Below are 27,075 nucleotides of genomic sequence, written 5' to 3' on the forward strand. Positions count from 1 at the left end.
GACAGGGGAAAAGAAGGGGGTGGGGGTAGAGTGAGGGGGGAGGAAGAGAAGAGAGGGAGAGAAGGGAAAAACAATCACAGAGGGGCCAAAGGATACTGAGGGAGAAAAATAGCCCAGTGATGCTGCCAAGGCAACTAACAGGTTACACCACAAAACAAGGCCTTAAAACACCCCTGGTATGTTTTAATACCATGGGAAACATGTATATAGTTAATAATACACCTGTTATTATGGCCGATTCCGAGTTCACTGTTAATATGCCTCATGTTTATGTATATGTTTCCTGTGTGTTCTTAACTTTTCTTTTTTGCTGTAAATACAAATGAAAATCAATTAAAAAGTATATTAAAAAAATATGTCTTAAATGTTTTTAAATTATTCAAGTGTTGGCAGAGACGGGCATGAGAAATTCATTATTATTGGAGGAGTTGTGAATGGAACTAAAGATTGGAATTGTTGCTAAACAGTTGTTGCTAAACAGTCCCACTTCTGACCTTTCTTTTTTTTGCTGTTCTGTTTTCTTAGGTTCAGCTGGAAAAAGAGCTAACTGCTATTCAACATGAGCACTTTCCCCAATGAGTTCCAGTAAGATTACAGAGAATAGAGAATGACGTTTTGCGAAGTACTTTCTGAACCTTATAGTGGGAATTCTCAGTGGCTACCTATTGTGAGGCAGACTAGATAACCCATCATAAACAATGTTGCAAAAGTGGTACAGTAATTCCTCACAAAATTTTGGTTGCATTGCTGAAAATCACAGCTTTACGTTCAACGTTGGACCCCATCAGAATCGCTATTACAATTCTAGTTAGGTTCTACAGGACCTTTCTTACCAGAAAAAACAAATATTAAAACATTATAGCATCTGGGACAGCACGGTGGTGTAATGGTTAGCACTGCTGCTTCACGGCACGGAGGACCCGGGTTCGATCCCAGTCCCAGATAACTGTCCGTGTGGAGTTTGCACATTCCCCCTGTGTCTGCGTGGACCTCACCCCGACAATCCAAAGATGTGCAGGTTAGGTGGATTGGCCACACTAAATTGCCCCTTAATTGGAAAAAAAATAATTGGGTACTCTAAATTTATATGAAAAACATTATAGCATCTAACTTGGAATATTTTAGATTGCTGATTCCTGCATCCCTAAATTACATCACTTTTAAAATAAAATAAGATCAAAATTGTAATTACCTACTTACAGTTCTTCCAGCTTGTCGTGGATCCTGCTTCTCAAACCTCCCTCCCCCTGATCCCCCTCCCTAAACTTCCAAGTTGTAGGTCCCCCTCCTCTCCAACGTCAGAGATGTGGCCCCTAACCCCTTCCTGACCCCCCACCTTCTGTCGAACCCCCTACACACTGACACACCCCCTCCTTTACTTGCATACCCATTTGAAGATCCGGATCCGATCCAAAGCTGGAGCTCCAATGCTGTGGAAGTGCCAGTCTCAGTGGTGCAAAAGTGCTGAGCTGGGACTGCTACAATCTACGATTGCTTTTAAAATGCCCCTTCAAATGGTAATAAGGTCCAGGAGAGGGAAACAGTGAGAGGGTGAATCTGGGAATAAGAGGTATGGCCATCAGGTGAATCTGGGAGGCTACATCTCAGTGGACGGAAAGGGGGTGTGGGGGGGGTAAAGAGGTCAAATCTCAGGGAATGAGAAGGGGGAGGCCAAAACTCTGGGAGTGGGAATGGGAGGGGTCACAACTCGGGGAGTGGGGAAGGGAGAGATCACAACTCTGGGAGTGGGGACCGGAGAGACCACGGGCGGGGTTCTTCCGTAATCGGCGCGATCGCCGGAACCCGGCGCCAAAAACGGTGCGGATCACTCCGGCGTCGGCCCCCAACAAACTGTGCAAATTCTTCGGCCCGGAATGGGCTAGTAGCGGCATGATGCAATTCGCACGGCGTCACCCATCGCGGATGCGTGGCGTCACAGCACAAAAGACGCCCCCTCCGGAGACCCGACAAAATGGCCAACGCCGCACAGCTCCGAGGTTCCAGTAGCGCGACATCAAGGCACTCCTGGACACAGTAGAGCAGAGGAGGGCGGCCCTGTACCCCGGACACGGCTGCAGGTTTGCCCCACGCCTCAGCCAGCGCCTGTGGAGAGAGGTGGCAGAGGCTGTCAGCGCTGTGGCTGTGACACCAAGGACAAGCGCCCAGTGCCACAAGAAGGTGAATGACCATGCCCCCCCCCCCTCCAATGTGCGGCACACCCCCAGGTGCAACTAACCCTAATCCTAACCCTAATGTGCTGTGCACCTCTGCCAGTATACGCATAACCGCTGGCCTGCATATATATCCCTGCCTAACACTGTTGCCCTTTATCCCTGCCACCCACACGCCCGTCCCCCACAGGAGAAGCAAGCACACAACAACAGGGAGCGTGAGAGGACCGGAAGGGGCCCAGCTGATGAGAGACCACTCACCGTTCATGAGGAGAGGACTCTGGAACTGGCAGGCGGACCCGAGGACCGGGAGGTTGCCGATGCAGAGGTCGGGGGTGCACCACCAAGTGAGACCCCCCACCGCCTGTCCCCCTTCCGACTTCCGCCATATCCCCCTTCCCCCATACCCCCCTCCCCCATATCTCCCTCCCCATATCACCCCTCCCCCATAGCCCCCTTTCCCTATATCCCTCCTTACCCCATATCCCCCTCCCCCATATCCCCCTCCCCCATATCCCCCTCCCCCATATCCCTCCTTACCCCATATCCCCCTCCCCCATATCCCCCCTCCCCATATCCCCCCTCCCCCATATCCCCCGATCACCACCTGTGTGTCTAACCATGCATGTTGTATTGTGTATTGCAGGACCAAACGTCGAGGCACCCATCCCCATGAATGACGACTGCGCCCAGGACGGCCATGAGACAGGTAGAGACCCTGCCCCTCCGGCATGCGATGGCCCCAGGGTGGCCATGAGACAGGGTCAGGCCCGGAGCAACAGGGAGATGACGCCTCCATCTCATGCGAGTGCGGCGACACAGGCGTGCGACACCCAGCAACCAGGGGGGCAGCCACAGGCCCCTGTCACAGTCGAGCCAGGACACCCCTAGCCAGTAAGAAGTCTTACAACACCAGGTTAAAGCCCAACATGTTTGTTTCAAACACTAGCTTTCGGAGCACTGCTCCTTCCTCAGGTCCCCTACCCAGGACACCCCTACCCAGGACACCCCTACCCAGGACACCCCTACCCAGGACACCCCTACCCAGGAGACCCCTACCCAGGAGACCCCTACCCAGGACACCACTAACCAGGACAGCCCTACCCGGGACACTGACACACATGACACCGACACACGGGACTCTGACGCACAGTGGACGGGTGGACAGGAACCACCACCCCAGGGGACCATGGACGCTGGGTTGGACGATGATCAAGACACAACGCCACTGCTATCTCTAACACCCTCCACCGTCGCAGAGACACTCACCTCGGTTGGGCTCTTTAGCGATGAGGGTTCTGGTACACTCACTGGTGCGCACAACACAGCCGTACCGGTACAGCAGGTGGAGGTAGGAGCAGCCGAGGGGCCGGGCAGTCGGAGGTCAGGCCTGCCCCAGCAACCATCTGCTGCCCAGACCGGTCCCGGGTTCCTGGGGTTACCCCACCCATAGTCCTGGTGCAGTCACAGAACCAGGGACGATCGAAGGGGTGACGGCTGGCTTGCGGCGGCTGCAGACACAAGTGGAGTGCACCCGTGTCCAGGAGCTGGGAGTGGTGCCGGTCATGTGTGCCACCCAGGCCGAAACCGCAAAGGTGGCGTCTGCAGTGGAGGCAATGAGGGTGACGGTGTCAGACATGGGGAGCAGTATGCAAGGCCTGGGGCTTTCTGTGCAGGCGACGTCTGTGGCCCAGGACATGGCTGCCCTCTCACAGGAAGTCATGAGCCAGAAGCAGCGGCAGATGGCAGAGGTGCTCCACGCCGTGGCCCAGTCTCAGCAGGCCAGGGCCCAGTCTCAGCAGGCAGTGGCCCAGTCTCTGCAGGCAGTGACCCAATCGCAGCAGGCCATGGCCCAGTCTCAGCAGGCCATGGCACAGTGCCAGCAGGCAATGGCCCAGTCTCAGCAGGCCATTACCCAGTCTCAGCAGGCAGGGGCCCAGTCTCAGCAGGCAGTAGCCCAGACTCAGCAGGCCATGGCCCAGTCTCAGCAGGCCATGGCCCAGTCTCAGCAGGCCATGGCCCAGTCTCAGCAGGCAGTGGCCCAGTCTCAGCAGGCCATGGCCCAGTCTCAGCAGGCCATGGCCCAGTCTCAGCAGGCCATGGCCCAGTCTCAGCAGGCCATGGCCCAGTCTCAGCAGGCCATGGCCCAGTCTCAGCAGGCCATGGCCCAGTCTCAGCAGGCAGTGGCCCAATCGCAGCAGGCCATGGCCCAGTCTCAGCAGGCAGTGGCCCAGTCTCTGCAGGCAGTGGCCCAATCGCAGCAGGCCATGGCCCAGTCTCAGCAGGCCATGGCCCAGTCTCAGCAGGCAGTGGCCCAGTCTCAGCAGGCCATCGCTGGGGGCATCGGCGCCATTGCCCAGGTGCTGGCCGGCGTCGCCCAGACACAGACCGGGATGGCCAACTCCCTGAGCTCCATGGCTGCAAACTTGCAGACCCTTGTCGATACCTGGGCGGGCCTCCAGAACTGGCAGCGCCAGGTGTCGGGGGGGCGTCGGATGGTCGGTCCGTTCGCATCCCCGATCCATGTAGAGGCCCGGTGGCCATCGGGAACCCTGAGGGATGAGGAGATGCTGGGGCCCGTTCCGGGTCCCCCTGTAGGGGAGGCCCCGGAACACCGCGACATCTTGGACTCCCCCCCCATCCCAAGTGCATCTGGTGGGCAACGAGCAGGACAGGCTGGCAGCTCGCCATCCCAGTCGCCCGAGCTGCAGCCTGGCCCATCTAGGCCGGGCCACCCCAGGAAACGGCCACCAAAGGGATTCCGAGTCACAGGGCAGGAATCACAGGCGTCCACCTCCAGTTCTGCTGTACCGTCTGGGGAACCACCTAGACGTAATCAAAGGGCCCGTAAGGCCAAACAATTAGACACAGAGTAAGTTGACACAGGTGCAGGGCATAGACGACTTATAGGGGCTAGGGCATGTGTATGGACTGTTTGTTATTAAAATCACTTTCACACCTCCAGAAGCTGCCTTTGTGTTCAGTCCAAAGCTTGCGGGGATGTCGTGCATTGAGCGCCAGTGTGTGTGTGAGGGGTGGTATTACGTCGGCCCCAGGTGAGTGTGCCCCCCTCCCCCCCCGGGTCGCCTTCGCCATCCCCCTGGGCAGAGGATGGGACTGTGCGCTGCAATGTCATGGCCGCATGGTCTGGGTGGAGGGTGGTACTGTGGCCATGGGTCAGACATTGTCCAATGATGTAGAGTCCAGAGCTCATCGCAGAGCGGGTTGTCATCATCCTCCATGGCCTGCAATAGACACGCTTCCACCGGCGACCGTGTGAGCCCGGCCCGTTGTGCCGCAGGTGGATGTGCAATGGAGGGGTGGTATGCATGGGGGTGGGGTGAGGGTGGTTAGTGGTGGGTGGGTGGGGGGGGGTTGAGGGTGTTGGTGATGCAGGGTGAGGGTGTTGGTGGTGGGTGGGTGGGGGGGGTTGAGGGTGGTCGGGCTGGTGTCGTGGTGTGCGGTCTGTGCCCATACTCGGCGATTCCCACGCCCCCATAGTCAGTGAACCGGGCAGCTATCAGCCTGTCCCGTGCCCGCTGGCCCGGTAACGGTGGGCAGCCACCCATCCATGTCCAGCCCGTCTGTCCTGACCATTGCCCCCATCTCCCTCATCTGGGGAGGTCTGCGCCTCGTCCTGCTGCTCCTCCACTTCCCCCTCCTCTGCCTGCAGCACATCGCCCCTCTGCTGGGCTATGTTGTGCAGGACGCAGCAGACCACAATGATGCGGCTGACCCTATCTGGCGGGTACTGGATCATACTCCTGGTCGCACACAGGCATCGTTGTAGCTATTCTACTCGTCACTCTGTGGCCTCCGTATAGGCATCATCAGCCACGGCCGCAACGGGTAACCCCTGTCACCCAGCAACCAGGCCCTCAGCCGGGGGGGTGGTTGGGGGGGGGGGGGGGGGGGGGGGGTGGCATATCCTTCGAACATGCCGGGGATGTAAGACTGCACCAATACGTATGAGTCATGTACACTGCCCAGGTACCGGGTGCAGACGTGCAGGATCATCATGCAGTGGTCGCAGACCACCTGAATGTTCATGGAATAGGTCCCCCTCCCATTGGTGAACAAGGCCCTGTTATCTGCAGGTAGCTGCACGGTGACGTGCATCCCATCGATCGCGCCCTGGACCATGGGAAACACGACCACGGCAGCGAAGCCCACAGGCCGGGCATCCTGGCTGGCCCGGTCCACAGGGAACTGGATGTAGCGGTCTGCAATGGCATAGAGGGCGTCTGTCACTGCCCGGTGCACCGATGTCTGCGCGATGTCCGGATAGGTCCCCACTCGGCGCCAGGAATGACCCCTTGGCACAAACGTTCAGGGCCACCGTAACCTTGACGGACACGGGGAGAGGGTGTCCTCCCCCAGTGTCACGCGGTGCCAGGTGTGCCATCAGGTGGCAGATGTGTGCCAACCACGGTTTCCCGGCTCATCCGGAGTCTCCTCCTGCATGCCTAGTCCGTGAGGTCCTGGTCCGGCAAGCGGGGCTGGTACACACAGGGCCTCCTCGGACGTCTCTGTCGCCGTGGCACCACCACCTCCCCCTCCCCCTCCTCTGCCTCTTTCATGCTCCTCCTCGTCCGTCGGGCGGGCGGGGCGGCCCTCCAGCCTGAGCAGACTGCACTCTGCAGCACACTCCACTGCGGCAGCCTCTGCCGCCGTCCCTGGCACGCTCCTCCTCCTCCTCCCCCAGGGTAACATGTAGAAGTTCGGCTGCTGCCATGGTGGCCAACTGATCAGCAAACATAACAGCCTACAGGAGGTGTGGGGGGGGGGGGGGGGGGGGGGGGGGGGGGGGGGGGGGGAACAACATGTCAGCATTGCCCGTACACCCCCCCCGCAGCCAGGTGCCATTGGCTGCATGGTCACATCTGTTAGAGGCTGGCACCTGGCCAGGCGGATGACCTCCCTCGTCCTCTCCCCCCTCCCCGGCACGCCCCCCCACCCCCCCCTCCCCGACACTCGCCCTCTCCCCCCTCCCCAGCACTCGCCCTCTACCCCCTCCCCGGCACTCGCCCCCTCACCCTGGCACTCGTCCCAGCACTCGACCCCTCCCTGGCACTCGCTCCCTCCCCGGCACCCGCCCCCTCACCCCAGCACTCGCCCTCTCCCCCTTCCCCGGCACTCGCCCCCGCACCCCGGCACTCGCCCCCTCCCCGGCACTCGCCCCCGCACCCCGGCACTCGACCCCTCCCCGGCACTCGCCCCCTCCCCGGCACTCGCTCCCTCACCCCGGCACTCGTCCAGCACTCGACCCCTCCCTGGCACTTGCCCCCTCCCCGGCATTCGCCCCCTTACCCCGGCACTCGCCCTCTCCCCCCCTCCCCGGCACTCGCCCTCTTCCCCCCTCCCGGTACTCCCCCTCTTCCCCCCTCCCGGCACTCGCCCTCTCCCCCCTCCCCGGCACTCGCCCTCTTCCCCCCTTCCCGGCACTCGCCCTCTCCCCCCCTCCCGGCACTCGTCCTCTCCCTCCTCCCCGGCACTCGCCCTCTGCCCCCTCCCCGGCACTCGCCCCCCTCCCCGGTACTCGCCCCCTTCAGACCCCCCCCTCACACCCCCCACCGCACCACCCCCAACACTCCCCCCAACACCACACCCCCCCACCACACACACAAACACACCCCCTCCACACACACAGCCCCCCCTGCACACCGACTGCGGCCATGCCGTCACTTCTCCTGAGGCCACCCCACGCCACGACCTACCTCCACGCTGTCCGGCGTCAACCATCAGCACTGGTTGACACCGTTATATAGGGGTTTCGATTTACCCTGGCGTGACCCGTGGTCACGTCGGCGGGACTTCGGCCCATCCGGCCGGGAGAATTCGGGCCGCCCCGGGATCCATAGCGTCGCGCCGGTCCCCGCCATTCTCCGAGGCGGGCGCGCGGGACCCGGCGGGGGTCGGAGAATCCCGCCTCACAACTCTGGGAGTGGGGACGGGAGAGGACACAACTCTGGGAGTGGGGAAGGGAGAAGCCACAACTTTGTAGTTGGTGAGCGGGGAGAGGCTGCTCCAAAATGGGGGCCATTCAGACCTCATGGGAAACCACGTTAAGATGAATATTGCAAAGCTCAGCGAGATTACAGTCTCCACAAACCTATTGATCTTAAAACAAAACAGGGCAACATTAAGCAAGGATTTAATGTACAGGCTGGCATATTTGCGGCAATAAAATTGCTGCAATAAAATTTCAAGGAAGCTATTGAGAATTCCATTTGTTATTTTCTATTTGAAATGAAAATCGCTTATTGTCACGAGTAGGCTTCAATGAAGTTACTGTGAAAAGCCCCTAGTCGCCACATTCCGGCGCCTGTCCGGGGAGGCTGGTACGGGAATCAAACCGTGCTGCTGGCCTGCTTGGTCTGCTTTTAAAAGCCAGCGATTTAGCTGAGTGAGCTAAACCAGCCCCGGATGGTTTGTAAAATATAATACTGTGCGCTCTTTGTATAATGTGTTGGCATAATTCTGTTATATAAATTCCTTCCTTTCCTCCTATAGTTCAGCCAAAAACCTATTGACTAGTGTTGAAACGGAGTTTATAAAGAATCTCCAGCAACAGATTTATTATCTGGAACTTGAAGCCAACTTCCTATATCCTTTCTACACCAAAATTGTTTAGTAATTTTGCATGTATACAAAAATAATCATGTGGTACTTACATTTTCTTATTTATAGATTTGAAAATGCCTCGGAGCTTTAGCTCATGTCTCTGACTTGATTCATTCAAGCTGCTTTTATTATGCAAATTTCAGACCATATCAGGCAGCATGGTGGTTAGCATCAATGCTTCACAGCTCCAGGGTCCCAGGTTTGATTCCCGGCTGGGTCACTGTCTGTGCGGAGTCTGCACGTCCTCCCCGTGTGTGCGTGGGTTTCCACCGGGTGCTCCGGTTTCCTCCCACAGTCCAAAGATGTGCGGGTTAGGTGGATTGGCCAGGCTAAATTGCCCTTAGTGTCCTAAAAAAAAAATAAGGTAATGGGGGTTGTTGGGTTACTGGCATAGGGTGGATACGTGGGCTTGAGTAGGGTGATCATTGCTCGGCACAACATCGAGGGCCGAAGGGCCTGTTCTGTGCTGTACTGTTCTAATTCTAATTCTAATTTGAAATAGAACCCATATACAAATATATAAAACAAAAAAAGAGTAGCCAAGTTAAACATTGGTCCTTTAAAGGATGAGAAGGCAGATTTAATAATGGGAAATGAGGAAATGGCTGAGGCATTGAACAGATACTTTGTGTCGGTCTTCACAGTGGAATATACAAACAACATGCCAATAATTGTTGACAAGGAGGCTATGATGGGTAAGGACCTAGAAACAATCATTACCACTAAGGAGGTAGTGTTGGGCAAGCATAATGGGGCTAAATAGACAAGACACCTGGTCCTGATGGAATGCACCTCAGGGTATTAACAGAGATGGCGGGGGAAATGGCAAATGCGCTTGTAGTAAGTGACCAAAATCCACTGGACTGGGCAGTTCTGGGGCAGATTGGAAAACAAATGTGATGCCGCTATTTTTTTTTTTAAGCGGGTTAGACAAAAGGTGGGTAACTATAGGGTGGTTATCTTAACCTCTGAGTGGGGAAAATGCTTGAATCTATCATGAAGGAAGAAATAGTGAGATATTTGGGTAGAAGTTGTCGCATTGGGCAAACATAGCATGGGTTCATGAAAGGCAGGTCATGTTTGACGAGTGGAATTCTTTGAGGACATTACGACGGGGTAGACAATGGGGAACCGGTGGATATGGTGTATCTGGATTTCCTTTAGAGGTACTTTGTGTCGGCCTTCATAGTGGAAGACACAGATAACATGCTAATATGTGATGGAAAGGAGACGATGGCAGGTGGGGACCTAGAAATTAGTTCAAGGTGAGGGGCGGATTTGAGGAAAATCTTTTTTACCCAGAGGATGGTGATGCTCTGGAACGCACAGCCTAGGCGGGTGGTAGAGGCGGGTTGCCTCATATCCTATAAAAGGTACTCGGATGAGCACTTGGCACGTCTTTAACATTCGAAGCTATGGGCTAAGTGCTGGCAAATGGGATTAGGATTGGCAGATCAGGTATCTTTTATGTGGCGGTGCAGACTCGATGAGTCGAAGGGCCTTTTTTGCACTGAGTTTTCTCTGATTCTGTGAAGAGTGGGGATAAATGGGTGTTTTTCTGGTTGACGATCAATGGCTCGTGGTGTGCCTCGTTGATCAGCGTTGGGACCGTAATTGTTTACAATTTGCATAGATGATCTGGAGTTGGGGACCGAATGTACTGTTGCAAATTACACTAGGATGAGTGATGGGGCCAAGTGTGCCGAGGACACTGAACATCTGCAGAGGGATTTGGATAGTTTAAGTGAGTGGCCAAAGGTCTGGCAGATGGAGAACAATGTTGGTAAATGTGAGGTGATCCATTTTGGTAGAAATAACAGCAAAATGGACGATTATTTAAATGGGTGTCCTTGTGCACAAATCGCAAAAGGTTGGTTTGCAGGTGCAGCAAATAATTAAGAGGGCAAATGCAATTCTGTCATTTACTGCAGAGCGATGGAGTTTAAAAGCAGGCAGGTTATGTTGCAGCTGAATAGGGTGTTGGTGAGGCCCTACCTGGAGTACTGTGTACAGTGTTGGTCTCCTTACTTGAGAAAGGATGTACTGGCACTGGAGGTTGTGCAGAGGAGATTCACTAGGTTGATTCCGGAGTTGAGAGGATTAGCATATGAGGCGAGACTAAGCAGACTGGGACTATACTCATTGGAAATTAGAAGAATCATAGAATTTAAAGGGCAGAAGGAGGCCATTTGGCCCATCAAGCCTGAACTGACCCACTGAAAGAGCACCCTACATACGTCCACGCCACCACCCTACCCCCATATCCCAGTAACCCCAGTTAACCTTTTGGACACTAATTTAGTATGGCCAATTCACCTAATCTGCACAACTTTGGACTGTGGGAGGAAACCGGAGCACCGGAGGAAACCCATGCAGACACGGGGAGGAAGTGCAGACTCCACATGACCATCACCTGAGGCCAAAAATTGAAACCGGGTCCCTGGAGCTGTGAGGCAGCAATGCTAACCACTGTCCCACCATGCCGCGAATGAGGGGGGATCTTACAAAAACATCTAAAATTATGAAGGGAATAGATAGGATAGAAACAGGGAAGTAAAATTATGAAGGGAATAGATAGGATAGAAACAGGGAGGTTGTTTCCACTAGCGGTTGAAACTAGAACTAGGGGGCATAGCCTCAAAGTAAGAGGGAGCAGATTTAGGACTGAGTTGAGGAGGAACCTCAAAAGGGTTGTGAATCTGTGGAATTCGCTGCCCAGTGAAGCAGTTGAGGCTAACTCGTTAAATGTTTTTAAGGCAAAGATAGATAGATTTTTGAATGGTACAGGAATAAAAGGTTATGGTGAGCAGGTGGGTAGGTAGAACTGAGGCCACAAAATGATCGGCCATGATCTTATTGAATGGTGGAGCAAGCTCGTGTGGCCAGATGGCCTACACCTGCTCCTAGTTCTTATGTTCTTATAGCAGTGGAACAATGCGGTTTAGGCAATAATAGGTGAGCCTAGTTAGGCCAGGCCAGTGCTGATGCCAGAAGGACTCTCTGATCATCCAAGCATGCCTGGCATTGTCAAGTGTCAGTATGCATCATCAAACCTGGCCGATTTTAGTGGGGGGTTTCTCAAACCCCTGGTCACCATTAATTTGCGATTTTGGGTTAACTAAAGAAATTCAGCTCGAGAATTAAGGAGGGCTGGACATTACTAGTCTCTGAACAAACACAAAATTATAAAATACCACATAACTTTGACACAATTAATGGATAGGGTCTTGCCATATTAATTGTAAGTTGACACAGCTGTCTCTCTCTGATAATAATGAGAGACTGGGAATATTTTATCTGATATTATCAGAAATTTGAAACCACCCAAGGCATCTTTAAAAGGAATCCAATCTCTCAATCAGTGCCCTCGGGTTATTTTTGCTCTTAACCAAAATATACTCGTGCTCAAACAAAAAAATCCTTCATACTCCAGCCAAAAGTGGAATTGGAAGCAGAGAGAATGTTACATAAACTACAGGTACCAATTAATGTTTTTTTCAAAAAATAACTTATTACAATTGCTGTTGGTTAACCCAGAAATCAAATGTGGAGTTATGAGGAGTGTCTGGAGAGTAAAAAGGATAAAGCTGACCTCCTCTTCATTAGAAATGCACCTCAACCCCATGCCCACCCCACCCCAACTCTAGCTCAGTAACTTTATACATTCAGAGACATGCTGCATTGATCCAGGGTCTGTGCTAAGTTGGCTGGGGAAGTGGGTGTTATAATTGGTTCAGTAAAGAACTACTGCTTTTTCAAGGTATTGGGGCATTCACTGTCAATCATTCAAAATCCTGAAATTCTCTCCCTAACAGCATTGTGGGTGTACCTACAACCCTGGGGCTGCAGCGGTTCAAGAAGGCAGCCATCCTTCGGAGACCACCATCTGAAGGGCAACTAGGGATGGGTAATAAATGCTGGCCGAGCCAGCAACATCCACATCTGTAAATTAATAAAATAAAAATGGGCACAGTAAGAATCTTACAACACCAGGTTAAAGTCCAACAGGTTTGTTTCGAATCACTAGCTTCGGAGCGCAGCTCCTTCCTCAGGTGAAAGTCATAACTATGAATCGGCCATTACTCTGGTAGAAGTGAACTGGAAAGTTTGGAAGTCAGTTTCACCTCTAAGACGCCAGTGGTGTAGCAAGGGACAGTGTCAGTTCCTCAGAAGCTTACTGAATGACAAAAGTACCTCCATCTGTGGTTCCAAACTGGAATCATGGCCTCCATCGCCCAAGCAAATAACCCAGAACCTAGAGTAATAGGGCAAGGCTGGCAGGAGCACACAATCTCTGAGTATGGGTTTATAAATTCCAAACCCTCGCTGAACACAGAGAGCATGGAGCTGAAGGAAAGATTACCCTTCTCCATGCGCAACTACAACGCTCCTTCTAAACTACACCTTCACCTTTCCAGAATGCTGGCCAGTTGGGGGATTACATGAGTCTCCAAATTACATAGCAATGAATGAACCTGCAATGCATGTCACGAGACGCTTTGCACAAGCAGACTTTCATTGAGGGTGAGGCATCACTAATCATGGAATCCCTACAGGACAGAAGGCACATCGAGTCTGCACTGACTCTCCGAAAGACCACCGAACCTAGGCCCATTCCCCTGCTCTATCCCCATAATCTGCACATCCTTGGGCACTAAGGGACAATTTAGCATGGCCAATCCACCTAACCTGCACACCTTTGGACTGTGAAAAGAAACCGGAGTACCCAGAGGAAACCCACGCAGACATGGGAGAATGTGCAAACTCCAAGCAGACAGTCATCCGAGGCTGGAATTGAATCCGGGTCCCTGCCGCTGTGAGTCAACAGTACTAACCACTGTGCCACCTGTCAGTAATGAACTTAGAAGGCATACACACTGTGCTGAGATAGGGGCACACAACATCGACCAGAACTCTGCATACAGAGGAGGCATATACAACAGGAGATGTGGAATGGGTGAAATTCTATTTACAGCGGTGAAAAGTATATACATGTGAATACTGGCTTACCGTGGAGCTCCTAATGTTTTTTGATCTTCCAACCCACCACTAATGTCTCGGTGCAACCACCGCAGCCACAACAATGAACAATTAGGGGTCAATTATTGGCTTGTTTTCACTGCAAACAGCATTAAAGTTTGGCGTGAGCATCAAGACCGGGGCGGGAAGCTGGATTTTTTTTTAACCTCCATTGTGTAAATTGGAGGGAGGAAGGAAGGAGTGAGTTATTCTTTGGGGGCTGCCCTTTGCCAATCACGGGGATGCCCCCCTCACTCTTAGATTGAAACCTTCCTTCCCACTTGCAACACACCTGCCCCACTCCCCTACCTACCTAAACTCTCCCAGCCCAAGACCCTGGACTTCCCTACTCCAAGGATCCAAGGCCTTTGATGATAGATCATAGAATTTACAGTGCAGAAGGAGGCCATTCGGCCCATCGAGTCTGCACGGGCTCTTGGAAAGAGCATCCTACCCAAGGTCAACACCTCCACCCTATCCCCCAAAGGTAGGGATCCTTTCTTCTCCTGCAGTTCCAGAAGTAGCCACTGACACTCTTTTGGCGCTGCCAGGACAATGAAGATGCTGGTACATTCCAATGAGGTGAAGTCCCACCCGGTCCTCATTAATCCACAGTGCTTTATGCCTATGGGGTACGTTGGCTCCACACCAACATTGTTTCCGGTCAGCGCATGATGGCATCTGCCATCCCATATTATTCAGCCCTATATCAGCGCGGTAGCATGGTGGTTAGCATAAATGCTTCACAGCTCCAGGGTCCCAGGTTCGATTCCCGGCTGGGTCACTGTCTGTGCGGAGTCTGCACGTCCTCCCGTGTGTGCGTGGGTTTCCTCCGGGTGCTCCGGTTTCCTCCCACAGTCCAAAGATGTGCAGGTTAGGTGGATTGGCTATGCTAAATTGCCCGTAGTGTCCTAAAAAGTAAGGTAAGGGGGGGTGTTCTTGGGTTACGGGTATAGGGTGGATATGTGGGTTTGAGTAGGGTGATCATTGCTCGGCACAACATCGAGGGCCGAAGGGCCTGTTCTGTACTGTACTGTTCTATGTTCTATATTTCAAAAATACTTAGTGAGCTGTGAAAATCTTCAGGCCACATTGGAGTAATGAAAAAAGCTTTTGTAAATACAAGTTGGTACTTTCTTTGTTAGTAAAGTTTGATGATACAAATATCAGGAAAAAGTACAGAAATGTTTCATTGACCAGCACTATTCTGTTCCTCAAGGCTTTTATCAATATATTTGTCATTGTTCAGGAAATGCGCTCTCAAGTTGATGGTCTACACATAGAACTGAAAAGAAAAGAAGCCAATTTATACATGTTGCAGACAGAAAAAGAGAGACTTGGCAAGCAACTCAAACTCTCAGATGGCAAGTTCTGTGGTTGTCACGTATAGTGCACAAATTACAATTAATTTTTGATATATGTATAGCCTGTCATTAGCATGAGGTTTTGTATTTTTGTTTCATATGAAAGTTGATTTGTTTACAATATGAACAGTGCCTTTAATTGAGATTCATCACAAGATGGATCTCAGAAATGTTACAAAGCAAAATCTAACTCTGAGCCACATAAGGAGGAGCAGCGGGGTAGAGCACTAATGAAGGTAGATATACAGTGATGGAGGCCAGGAAGAATGAGAGCAGAAGGAGATGTGAAGCACAACAGCAGAGGAGTCCCAAGATGAGGAGGAGGCGCTGCTGAGCAAGAGTACAGCTCGATGTTAAGTGTGGTAGCAGAGCAGGTGAGATGAGGAGGAACAGGAGCTGAGAGCAACTCAAACACAGGAATAAATTGGAAGAATTACTCTCGAATCAGTGCCGAGAGGAAGGAGAGGCAGACCCGAGGGAGGGAAAATAGTGATCAAGGTTAAGTATTGCGGTCTAACGTAAAGATGTGGAGTAATTAAACCAGATTTTAAAACTGAGATTTTATATTTCTGTAGGTTTAGATAATAGTAGAATAATTAGAGGTATGGCAGCCCCCTGTTAAATGTACATCCTGTTCCACATGGGAAGTCCAGGATGCTTCTCTAAATGTGCAGAAGGTGCAATCAGATGGAGGATCCTAAGCTCCATGTTTTTAAGCCTCAGCAGCAGCAGACATCACCATGGTGCATCAGCAGGGCTACGTGGATAGTACTTTTCAGGAGGTGGTTACCCCCTAGCTTAAGAGTACACAGAGGGAGAATGTGCAACCACCAGATAGACAAGGAGGACGAACCAAGTAGCGCAAGGGTCACGTGAGTGTGATATTCAGTTCTGAATAATGGTAAGAATGATGATTGCTCTGGGGAATACATCCAGAGCCATGTCCACAGCACCATAAATGGCTCGGCTGTCCAGCATTTGCTGCATTTGGACTTGGACGGTATCATTATCTGAGGAGTCGCAGATGATGCAGTCATCTGCAAACATCCCCACTTCTGATGCCGGAAGGGAGGTCTGGAAGGGCTGGATATTATGCTGCTCTGCCGGCAAGTTTGAAGGCAGGGAGGAAGACTCGTTAAATCCAGCAGGCAGTCTCACCACTTCTCACCCAAATGTCCCTGGCCCCATCGCAATTATACAAGCAGAGGGGTGGCATTGTGTTTCCTACCTGTCAATGAGCGAATTCAGGCCCTTAAACCAGGTAAGGCAATATTTGAGCAGATAGCCAAAAGCTTAACCAAAGATGTTTGGTTCAGGAGCATCTTAGGAAACAAAATTAGAGAGGTGTAGGAAGGCAATTCTGCAACTCGGGCCTAACTGAAAACAAGGTCACCAAATGGTGGAGCAATTAAAATTGCAGATTCTCCAGAATTAGGTAAGCACAGATATTTTGTTGGGTTGTGGGTCTGGAAGAGCTCGAAGACAGATGCCATGCTAGAAAGTTCATCAAATGGCCCATATAGGTTGATATGAGAAACATAAAAGAGACAATCACAGTGCTGGGAGAATACAGCAGGTCCCCAAACAGTCAGAAGGAGACAGAAAAACAAATGCATAGGCATGTTCTGTGAAATGCTGAAACAATAGGGCTTTTCACAGTAACTTCATTTGAAGCCTACTTGTGACAATAAGCGATTTTCATTTCATTTCATTTGGGGCAGCACGGTAGCATTGTGGATCGCACAATTGCTTCACAGCTCCAGGGTCCTAGGTTCGATTCCGGCTTGGGTCATTGTCTGTGCGGAGTCTGCACATCCTCCCCATGTGTGCGTGGGTTTCCTCCGGGTGCTCCGGTTTCCTCCCACAGTCCAAAGATGTGCAGGTTAGGTGGATTGGCCATGATAAATTGCCCTTAGTGTCCAAAATTGCCCTTAGTGTTGGGTGGGGTTACTGGGTTATGGGGATACGGTGGAGGTGTTGACCTTGGGTAGGGTGCTCTTTCCAAGAGCCGGTGCAGACTCGATTGGCCGAATGGCCTCTTTCTGCACTGTAAATTCTATGATAATCTATGAATAGGGCTTAATAATGGTAGGGGATTTTAGCTACCCAAATATTAACTTGGATAAAATCAATGTGAAAGGCATAGAGGGTACAGTTCTTCAAATACATTCAGGAGAACATTTTTTAACCAGTATAGGAAACCCAAAAAGGGAAAGGAACGTTTGCGCTTCGCGTTAGGGAATGAAAGGGTGGAAAGGTATTTGTGGGAGATCATTTTGTTGGTAGTAATAATAATTCAGTTAGTTTTAACTGCACAGAAAAAGATATAGACAGACAAGGGTAAAAGTTCTAAAATAAAAACAAAATGCTCGAAAAATTCAGGAGGTCTGGCAGCAGTTGTGGGGAAAGAAACAAAGTTAACGTTTCAAGTTGAGTATGACTCTTTTTTTTAAAATAATTTTTTAAAGATTTTTACAAAATATAAACATCACAACAATATTAACAGAACAACCGCGGTAAAAACCCAAGAACAGCACCCACCCAACTTCAAAAGCAACTGAAAACAAAAGAGAAACACAAGAAAAACACCCAAACAAAATGGAAAGAGATAACACCCCGCCACATTCCCATGTACACAGTTTTCCCTTACACCGAACCGAACCCCCCCCCCCCCCCCCCCGCCCCGGTTGCATCTGCTGCCGGCCTATTTCCCTACCGTTCCGCCAGGAGTCCAGGAAAGGCTGCTACCGCCTAGAGAACCCTTGCACTGATACTCTCAGGGCAAGTTTCACCTTCTCCAATTAATGAACCCCGCCATATCATTGATCCAGGCCTCCACGCTTGGGGCCTCGCATCCTTCCATTGGAGCAAGATCCTCTGCCGGGCTAACTAGGGACGCAAAAGGCCAGAACACCGGCCTCTTTCGCCTCCTGCACTCCCGGCTCCACTGCAACCCCAAAAATTGCGAGTCCCCAGCCTGGCTTGACCCTGGATCCCACACCCTCAACACTGTCCTTGCTACCCCCTTCCAAAACTCCCCCAACGCTGGGCACGCCCAAAACATATGGGCGTGGTTCGCTGGGCTCCCCGAGCACCTAGCACACCTGTCCTTGCCGCCGAAAAACCTACTCATCCTCGTCCCAGTCATGTGGGCCCTATGCAGCACCTTGAACTGTATGAGGCTAAGCCTCGTACAAGAAGAGGAGGAGTTCACCCTTCCTAGGGCGTCCGCCCACGTCCCCTCCTCAATCTCCTCACCCAGCTCCTCTTCCCATTTCCCCTTCAGTTCCTCCACCGAGGCCTCGTCCACCTCCTGCATTACCCGGTATGTGTCCAAAATCCTCCCTCCTCCAACCCACACCCCCGAGAGCACCCTGTCCCGCACCCCACGTGGGGGCAGCAAGGGGAACCCCTCCACCTGCCGCCTGGCAAACGCCCTCACCTGCATGTACCTAAACATAGAACAATAGAGCGCAGTACAGGCCCTTCGGCCCACGATGTTGCACCGACATGGGAAGTCAAAAACTAAAGGCCATCTAACCTACACTATGCCAATATCATCCATATGCTTATCCAATAAACTTTTAAATGCCCTCAATGTTGGCGAGTTCACTACTGTTGTAGGTAGGGCATTCCATGGCCTCACCACTCTTTGCGTAAAAAACCTACCTCTGACCTCTGTCCTATATCTATTACCCCTCAATTTTAAGCTATGTCCCCTCGTACTAGCCACCTCCATCCGCGGGAGAAGGCTCTCACTGTCCACCCTATCTAACCCTCTGATCATTTTGTATGCCTCTATTAAGTCACCTCTTAACCTTCTTCTCTCTAATGAAAACAACCTCAAGTCCATCAGCCTTTCCTCATAAGATTTTCCCTCCATACCAGGCAACATCCTGGTAAATCTCCTCTGCACCAGTTCCAAAGCTTCCACGTCCTTCCTATAATGAGGCGACCAGAACTGTACGCAATACTCCAAATGCGGCCGTACCAGAGTTTTGTACAGCTGCAACATGACCTCATGGCTCCGGAACTCAATCCCTCTACCAATAAAGGCCAACACACCATAGGCCTTCTTCACAACCCTATCAACCTGGATGGCAACTTTCAGGGATCTAGGTACATGGACACCGAGATCCCTCTGCTCATCCACACTACCAAGAATTTTACCATTAGCCAAATATTCCGCATTCCTGTTATTCTTTCCAAAGTGAATCACCTCACACTTCTCTACATTAAACTCCATTTGCCACCTCTCAGCCCAGCTCTGCAGCTTATCTATGTCCCTCTGTAATCTGCAACATCCTTCCACACTGTCTACAACTCCACCGACTTTAGTGTCGTCTGCAAATTACTCACCCAACCTTCTGTGCCCTCCTCTAGGTCATTTATAAAAATGACAAACAGCAACGGCCCCAGAACAGATCCTTGTGGTACGCCACTCGTAACTGAACTCCATTCTGAACATTTGCCATCAACCACCACCCTCTGTCTTCTTTCAACTAGCCAATTTCTGATCCACATCTCTAAATCACCCTCAATCCCTAGCCTCCGTATTTTCTGCAATAGCCGACTGTGGGGAACCTTATCAAACGCTTTACTGAAATCCATATACACCACATCAATTGCTCTACCCTCGTCTACCTGTTCAGTCACCTTCTCAAAGAACTCGATAAGGTTTGTGAGGCATGACCTACCCTTCACAAAACCATGCTGACTATCCCTAATCATATTATTCCTATCTAGATGATTATAAATCGTATCTCTTATAATCCTCTCCAAGACTTTACCCACAACAGACGTGAGGCTCACCGGCCTATAGTTACCGGGGTTATCTCTACTCCCCTTCTTGAACAAAGGGACCACATTTGCTATCCTCCAGTCCTCTGGCACTATTCCTGTAGCCAATGATGACATAAAAATCAAAGCCAAAGGCTCAGCAATCTCTTCCCTGGCTTCCCAGAGAATCCTAGGATAAATCCCATCAGGCCCCGGGGACTTATCTATTTTCACCTTGTCCAAACCTCCCCTGGGGGAGCCCAAACTTCCCCTCTAACTCCCCCAAGCTCGCGAACCTCCCCTCCACAGGTCCCTCAACCTCCTAACCCCTACCCTGTGCCAGCCCAGAAATCTGCCATCAATGCTCCCTGGGACAAACCGATGGTTCCCCCGTATCGGGGCCTCCATCGAGCCCCCCACTTCTCCCCTATGCCGTCTCCATTGCCCCCAAATTTTGAGGGTAGCCGCCACCATCGGGCACATGGTATACCTCGTTGGAGGGAGCGGCAATGGCGCCGTTACCAGCGCCTCCAAGCTCGTGCCCACACAGGACGCCACCTCCATCCTCTTCCATGCTGCCCCTTCCCCGTCCATTACCCACTTACGCACCATCGCTGCGTTGGCAGCCCATTAGTACCCACAGATGTTGGGCAACGCCAACCCACCCCTATCCCTGTCCCGTTCTTGGAACACTCTTCTCACCCTCGGGGGCCCATGTGCCCACACAAATCCCACAATACTCCTGTTGACCCTCCTAAAAAAGGCCTTCGGGATAAGGGTGGGGAGGCACTGGAACAGGAACAAAAACCTCGGGAGCACCGTCATCTTAACGGACAGCACCCTCCCCGCCAGTGACAGCGGTAACATATCCCACCTTTTGAACTCCTCCTCCATCTACTCTACCAACCTTGTGAGGTTGAGCTTGTGCAGGGCCCCCCAGCTCCCAGCCACCTGGACTCCTAGGTACCTGAAGCTCTTCCCTGCCTGCTTCAGTGGGAGCCTACCAATCCCCTCCTCCTGATCCCCTGGGTGCACCACGAACAACTCGCTCTTGCCCAGGTTCAGCTTATACCCAGAGAAGCCCCCGAATTCACTAAGAATTCTCATCACCTCCGGCATCCCCCCACCGGGTCCGCCACATACAGCAACAGGTCGTCTGCATAAAGCGACACTTGATGCTCCTCCCCACCCCGCACCAGGCCCCTCCAGTTCCCTGACTCCCTCAACGCCATGGCCAGGGGCTCAATTGCCAATGCAAAGAGCAAGGGGGACAGGGGACACCCCTGTCTCATCCCCGGTACAGCCGAAAGTACTCCGACCTCCTCCTATTCGTGGCTACACTCGCCATCGGGGCTTCATAGAGCAACCTCACCCAACGGATAAACCCCTCCCCAAACCCAAACCTCTCCAACACCTCCCACAGATACTCCCACTCAACCCTATCCAAGGCCTTCTCCGCATCTAATGCCACCACTATCTCCGCCTCCCCTTCCACAGCCGGCATCATAATAACGTTGAGGAGCCTTTGTACGTTTGTATTCAACTGCCTTCCCTTCAACCCCGTCTGGTCCTCATGAATGACCCCCGGCACACAATCCTCTATTCTTGTGGCTAGGATCTTTGCCAGCAGCTTGGCGTCTACATTTAGCAGCGAGATTGGCCTCTATGACCCACATCGGCCTATATGTCCCTGTCCCGCTTCAGAATCAAGGAAATCAGCGCCCGTGACATAGTTGGGGGCAAAGCCACCCCCCTTGCCTCGTTAAAGGTCCGGACCAACAGGGGGCCCAACAGGTCCACATACCTTTTATAGAATTCCGCCGGAAACCTATCCGGCCCCGGCGCCTTCCCCGACTGCATGCTTCCCTATCCCTTTAACCAACTCCTCCAGCTCAATCGGCGCCCCAGTCCTTCCACCTGCCCCTCCTCCACCCTCGGAAATCGCAACTTGTCCAAGAAGCACCCCATTCCACCCCCCTCCACCAGGGGTTCAGACCGGTACAGTTCCCCATAGAAGTCCCTGAAGACCCCATTAACATCTACCCCCCTCCGCACCACCTTCCCAGCTCTATCCGTCACTCCCCCAATCTCCCTGGCCGCGTCCCGCTTTCGGAACTGGTGTGCCAGCATCCTGCTCGCCTGCTCCCCATATTCATACACCGCCCCCTGTGCTTTCCTCCACTGAGATTCCGCCTTTCTGGTAGTCAATAGGTCGAACCTGGCCTCACCCCCAGCAATCCCTCCTCCAGAGCCTCCGCATATCTACTATCCACCCTCACCATCTCCCCTATCAATCTCTCACTCTCCCTCTGCTCCCCCCTCTCCCTATGGGTTTGGATGGAAATCAACTCCCCTCTAGTCACCGCCTTCAATGCCTCCCAGACCATCCCCACTCGGACCTCCCCGTTGTCGTTGGCCTCAAGGTACCTCTCAATACACCCGAACCCTTTTGGCCACCTCCTCATCTGCCAGCAGCCCCACCTCCAAGCGCCAGAGCGGACGTTGGTCCCTCTCCTCCCCCAGCCCGAGGTCCACCCAGTGCGGGGCATGATCCAAAATGGCAATGGCAGAGTATTCAATATCCTCCACCCTCGAAACCAGCCCCGTGCTCAGGACAAAAAAAATCAATCCTCGAATAGGCCTTATGCACGTGGGAGAAAAACGAGTATTCCCTGGCCCTAGGCCTCGCAAACCTCCAGGGATCCACCCCCCCCCCACCCCAATCTGGTCCATAAATCCCCTCAACACCTTAGCCGCCGTCGGCCTCCTACCCGTCCGGGACTTGGATCGATCCAATGGGGGATCCAGTACCGTGTTGAAGTCCCCCCCCCCATGATCAGGCCCCCCACCTCCAGGTCCGGAATGCGGCCCAACACGCGCCGCATAAACCCTGCATCATCCCAATTTGGGGCGTAAACATTCACCAACACCACCCGCTCCCCCTGCAGCTCGCCACTCACCATCACATACCTCCCGCCACTGTCAGCCACCACATTTAACGCCTCAAACGTCACCTTCTTCCCCACCAGGATCGCCACCCCCCCTACTCTTCTCATCCAGCCCTGAGTGAAATACTTGGCCCACCCATCCCTTCCTCAGCCGAACCTGGTCCGCCACTCTCAGGTGTGTCTCTTGGAGCATGGCCACATCCGCCTTCAGCCCCTTGAGGTGCGCAAATACCCGGGCCCGTTTGACCGGCCCATTCAGGCCCCTCACATTCCAGGTTATCAGCCGGATCAGAGGGCTCCCTGCCCCCCTCCCCTGCCGATCAGCCATAACCCATCCCCTGCCCACCACTGGCCAGCGTCCCCGGCCTCTGCCAGTTCCCCATGGCGGCAACTCCCCCTCTCCAGTACCCCCTGCATCCTCCAGCTCCTTCCTGACCGTTTCAGCAGCAACCCGGTACCCAACACCCCCCCCCCCCCCCCCCCCCCCCCCCCAGGCTAGGACCCCTCCTAGCCACGCCACTCCCTCCATAGCACTCCCGTGAGCCAGCTAACTTCTGCTGACCCCGGCGACTCCCGCCCTACCTCCGACTCCTCCCCACGTGGGATTACCCCAGCTCCTTTTTGCCCATCAGCAGGTCCTCCTCTCCCCCCACCCCCCCCCCCCCCCCGCTCTTGCGTGGGGAAAGAAAACAGCCAGCAACGACCCACGTTTCTCAGCCCCGACTCCGCCCCACCATCTCACAGCGCGGGAAATCGAGAAAAGCCGCGCTTTCGCCCTGCCCAGCCCCACCTCCTCTAGGGCAACTCCCATTGCCAGTCCCCCCCCCACCAGCTCCCCGAACTCCCTGTTTACCCCCCGCCCGAACCCGTCCACCAGACCCATACAAAAAACCCATACGAAAAAGACATAACAACATCACCCCACCCACCCTAAGGCCAACCCATATCTTGCATTAAACAGAGCAAACACAAGCACATTATTATACAACATCCCCCATCTTAGACCCTCAGTTTGAGTCCAGTTTCTCGGCCTGCACAAAGGCTCACGCCTCCTCTGGGAACTCAAAATAATGGTGCCGATCCTTATAGGTGACCCACAGACGCGCCGGCTGCAACATGCCGAACTTCACGCTCCGTCTGTGGAGCACCACCTTCGTCCGGTTGAACCCGGCCCTCCGCTTCGCCACCTCCGCACTCCAGGTCTGGAAGATCCGCACCTCCGTGTTCCCTCACTTGCTGCTCTGCTCCTTCTTGGCCCACCGGAGCACGCACTCACGATCCACGAGCCGGTGAAACCGCATCAACACCGCCCGCGGCGGCTCGTTCGGCTTGGGCCTCCTAGCCAGAATTCTGTGTGCCCCCTCTAACTCCAGGGGCCCCTGGAAGGACCCAACCCCCATCAGCGAGTTCAACATAACGACCACATAGGCTGCCAGGTCCGACCCCTCCAGCCCCTCCGTGAGGCCCAGGATCCGCAAATTCTTCCGCCTCGACCGGTTGTCCAGCTCCTCGGATCCGCTCCTGCCACCTTTTATGGAGCGCCTCGTGCATCTCCACCTTCCCCGCGACGGCCACGGCCTCATCCTCCCTTTCGGAGGCCTGCTTCTGCAGCTCCCGGATCGCGGCCCCCTGGGCTGTCTGAGACTCCATCAGCTCTCTGGTGGTAACCTTCAACGACTCCAGCAGCTCCACCTTAAGCTCCTGGAAGCAGCGCAGCAGAGTGTCCTGCTGCTCCTGCGCCCACTGCCTCTACTCCGCCGGCCGCCATTTGTTTTTCTTCCCCCGCTTTTCCAGGGGTGCTTCCACCGTTTTTCTTCTTACCCCACTCCTGGTCTGGACCATAGGACCGTAGGGATCGACTCCAGTCCTCTACCTACGTCGGGATTCGGCAACGAAGTTCCGTTGGGGGCCCTGAAAAGAGCCTCAAAGTCCGTTATTCGCGGGAGCTGCTGAACGTGCGGCTTAGCTCCGCATTGCCGCCACCGGAAGTTGAGTATGACTCTTCTACAGAATTGTTTATCCTGCAATTCCTGGTTTGATTTCAGATTTCCAGCATCCACAGTATTTTTCTTTTAGTAAAAGTTCTAAATTGGGGAAAAGCCAAGTTTACAAAGCTGAATTGTGATTTTGTAAAAGTAGACTGGAAACAGCGATTTGAGAGTAAATTAATGTCAGAGTGGCGGGGGGGTGGTGGGTTGGTGGGTGGGGGGGGGGGGGGGCATTCCAAAAGAGAGTTAAGAACTCTGGATTCTCTCAATGGGAATCTCAAATTTTGCTGCACCCCCTAAAGTCAAAGGGCATAAAGGGTAGAAAACGGCAAAAAAAAGAGAAAGCTAATGTCAGATACTTAGAGCTCTATACTCAGGAAATCCAAAAGGACTATAGAAAGTGTTGTGATTAAATTAAAAAGGATGTTGTGAAAGCAAACAGAGGGCAGGAAAAAGCACTGGCCAGTAAAATTAAGGAAACTGAAAAGGTAAGCGGTTTGTGGAGGCGCGTGATTAATGATGCTTGATGAATTCTTTTATCTGCCTTCACGGAAGAGGAGGACGGTATAGATTTTTTTAATTTCAATTATAGCATACAAAATGGTCAAACAAATGTATCCAATTTTTATTAAAATATCCCCACAACCCAGCCCCATCCGTATTTACCCAGAACCCTCTCCCCCAAACCCCCTCCCCCACCCCCCTCCTTACCACTGCCACCTCAATCGCTTTTGCCAGGTCATCAGAGACCGCTTGTCTCTGTTTCTTGAGCTCATGTGTAAGGAATTCCACCAGCCTCTCAGTTGTCCACCGAGACGGCAACGATGACACAGGGGCCTCCGCCGTTTTCTCCCCACCAGCGACACAAGAGCCTTTCAAGTCAGACGAGGATCCCTTATTCAATTTGTTCCCCATTAGATGACCTCCTGGCATCACATGCCAGAGGAGGAGGAACCAAAACTTCCAAATTACACCACTTTTCTCTCCAAGCAGCACCCATTAAACAGGCAAGAAGGGTCAAAAACTGAATCTCCAAGCAGGTGCCACTTTATGTGCGACCGTTCACCTCATGGCCACCACCAGACGTCAATGATATAGGTGCTGTAGTTAAACATAGTAAGGGAGCAAATAATAAGCGTTTTTAAAAATCGATAAAATTGGCAAGCCTGGATAAAATGTATCCCAGACTGCTAAGCGAAGCAAAGGAGGAAAAAGAGGAAGCTCTGACCATCATTTTCCAATCCTCCCTGGCTACAGGTGTGGTTCCTGAGAACTGGAGAACTACTCATAGAACATAGAACAATATAGCACAGTACAGACTGTTCGGCCCACGATGTTGTGCCGACCACTTATCCTAATCTAAGATCACCTAACCTACACCCCTTCAATTTACTGCTGTCCATGCGCCTGTCCAAGAGTCACTTAAATGTCCCTAATGATTCTGACTCCAACACCCCAGCTGGCGGTGCATTCCAGCACCCACCATTCTCTATGTAAAGAACCTATCTCTGATATCTCCCCTACACATTCCTCCAATCATCTTAAAATTATGTCCCCTTGTGACAGCCATTTCCGCCCTGGGGAAAAGTCTCTGGCTATTCACTCTATCCATGCCTCTCATCATCTTGTACACCTCTATCAAGTCATCTCTCTTCCTTCTTCGCTCCAGTGAGAAAAGCTCTAGCTCCCTCAACCTTTCTTCATCAGACATGCCCTCCAGTCCAGGCAGCGTCCTGGTAAATCTCCTCTGTACCCTCTCCAAAGCATCCACCTCCTTCCTATAATGAGGCAACCAGAACTAGACACAATATTCCAAGTGTGGTCTAACCAGGGTTTTATAAAGCTTCAGCAAAACCTCGCGGCTCTTAAACTGAATCCCCCTTTTAATGAAAGCCAACACACCATACACCTTCTTAACAACCCTATCTACCTGGGTGGCAACTTTGAGGGATCTGTGTGTGTGGACCCCAAGATCCCTCTGTTCCTCCACACTTCCAAGAATCCTGCCTTTAACCCTGTATTCAGCATTCAAATTCGACCTTCCAAAATGAATCACTTCAAATTTATCTAGGTTGAACTCCATCTGCCACTTCTCAGCCCAGTCTGCATCTAATGTACTTTTGTTTAAAAAGGGAGAAAGGGATAGACTTGAGTAATTACAAGCCAATCAGCCTAACCTTGG

General features: G+C 52.5%; 1 protein-coding gene across 6 annotated transcripts in view; it reads left to right on the forward strand.

The window, feature by feature from the left end:
* The window catches only part of LOC119967340 (early endosome antigen 1-like), a 64,984-nt gene that overhangs the window by 5,004 nt on the left and 32,905 nt on the right, over nucleotides 1-27,075 (forward strand). For 3 of the 6 annotated variants that reach the window (XM_038799732.1, XM_038799729.1, XM_038799731.1), the window contains exons 2-5: nucleotides 526-585; nucleotides 8,685-8,777; nucleotides 12,195-12,273; nucleotides 15,064-15,178. In XM_038799732.1, coding sequence (XP_038655660.1) covers nucleotides 560-585; nucleotides 8,685-8,777; nucleotides 12,195-12,273; nucleotides 15,064-15,178 — 313 coding nt within the window. In that variant the 5' untranslated portion in view covers nucleotides 526-559. Of the gene's footprint in view, nucleotides 1-525; nucleotides 586-637; nucleotides 713-8,684; nucleotides 8,778-12,194; nucleotides 12,274-15,063; nucleotides 15,179-27,075 lie in introns of those variants that run through there. The other 3 variants (XM_038799730.1, XM_038799733.1, XM_038799734.1) reach the window with 3 other exon arrangements.

This window comes from Scyliorhinus canicula, chromosome 6, assembly GCF_902713615.1.
Source record: "Scyliorhinus canicula chromosome 6, sScyCan1.1, whole genome shotgun sequence".
Lineage (NCBI taxonomy): Eukaryota > Metazoa > Chordata > Chondrichthyes > Carcharhiniformes > Scyliorhinidae > Scyliorhinus > Scyliorhinus canicula.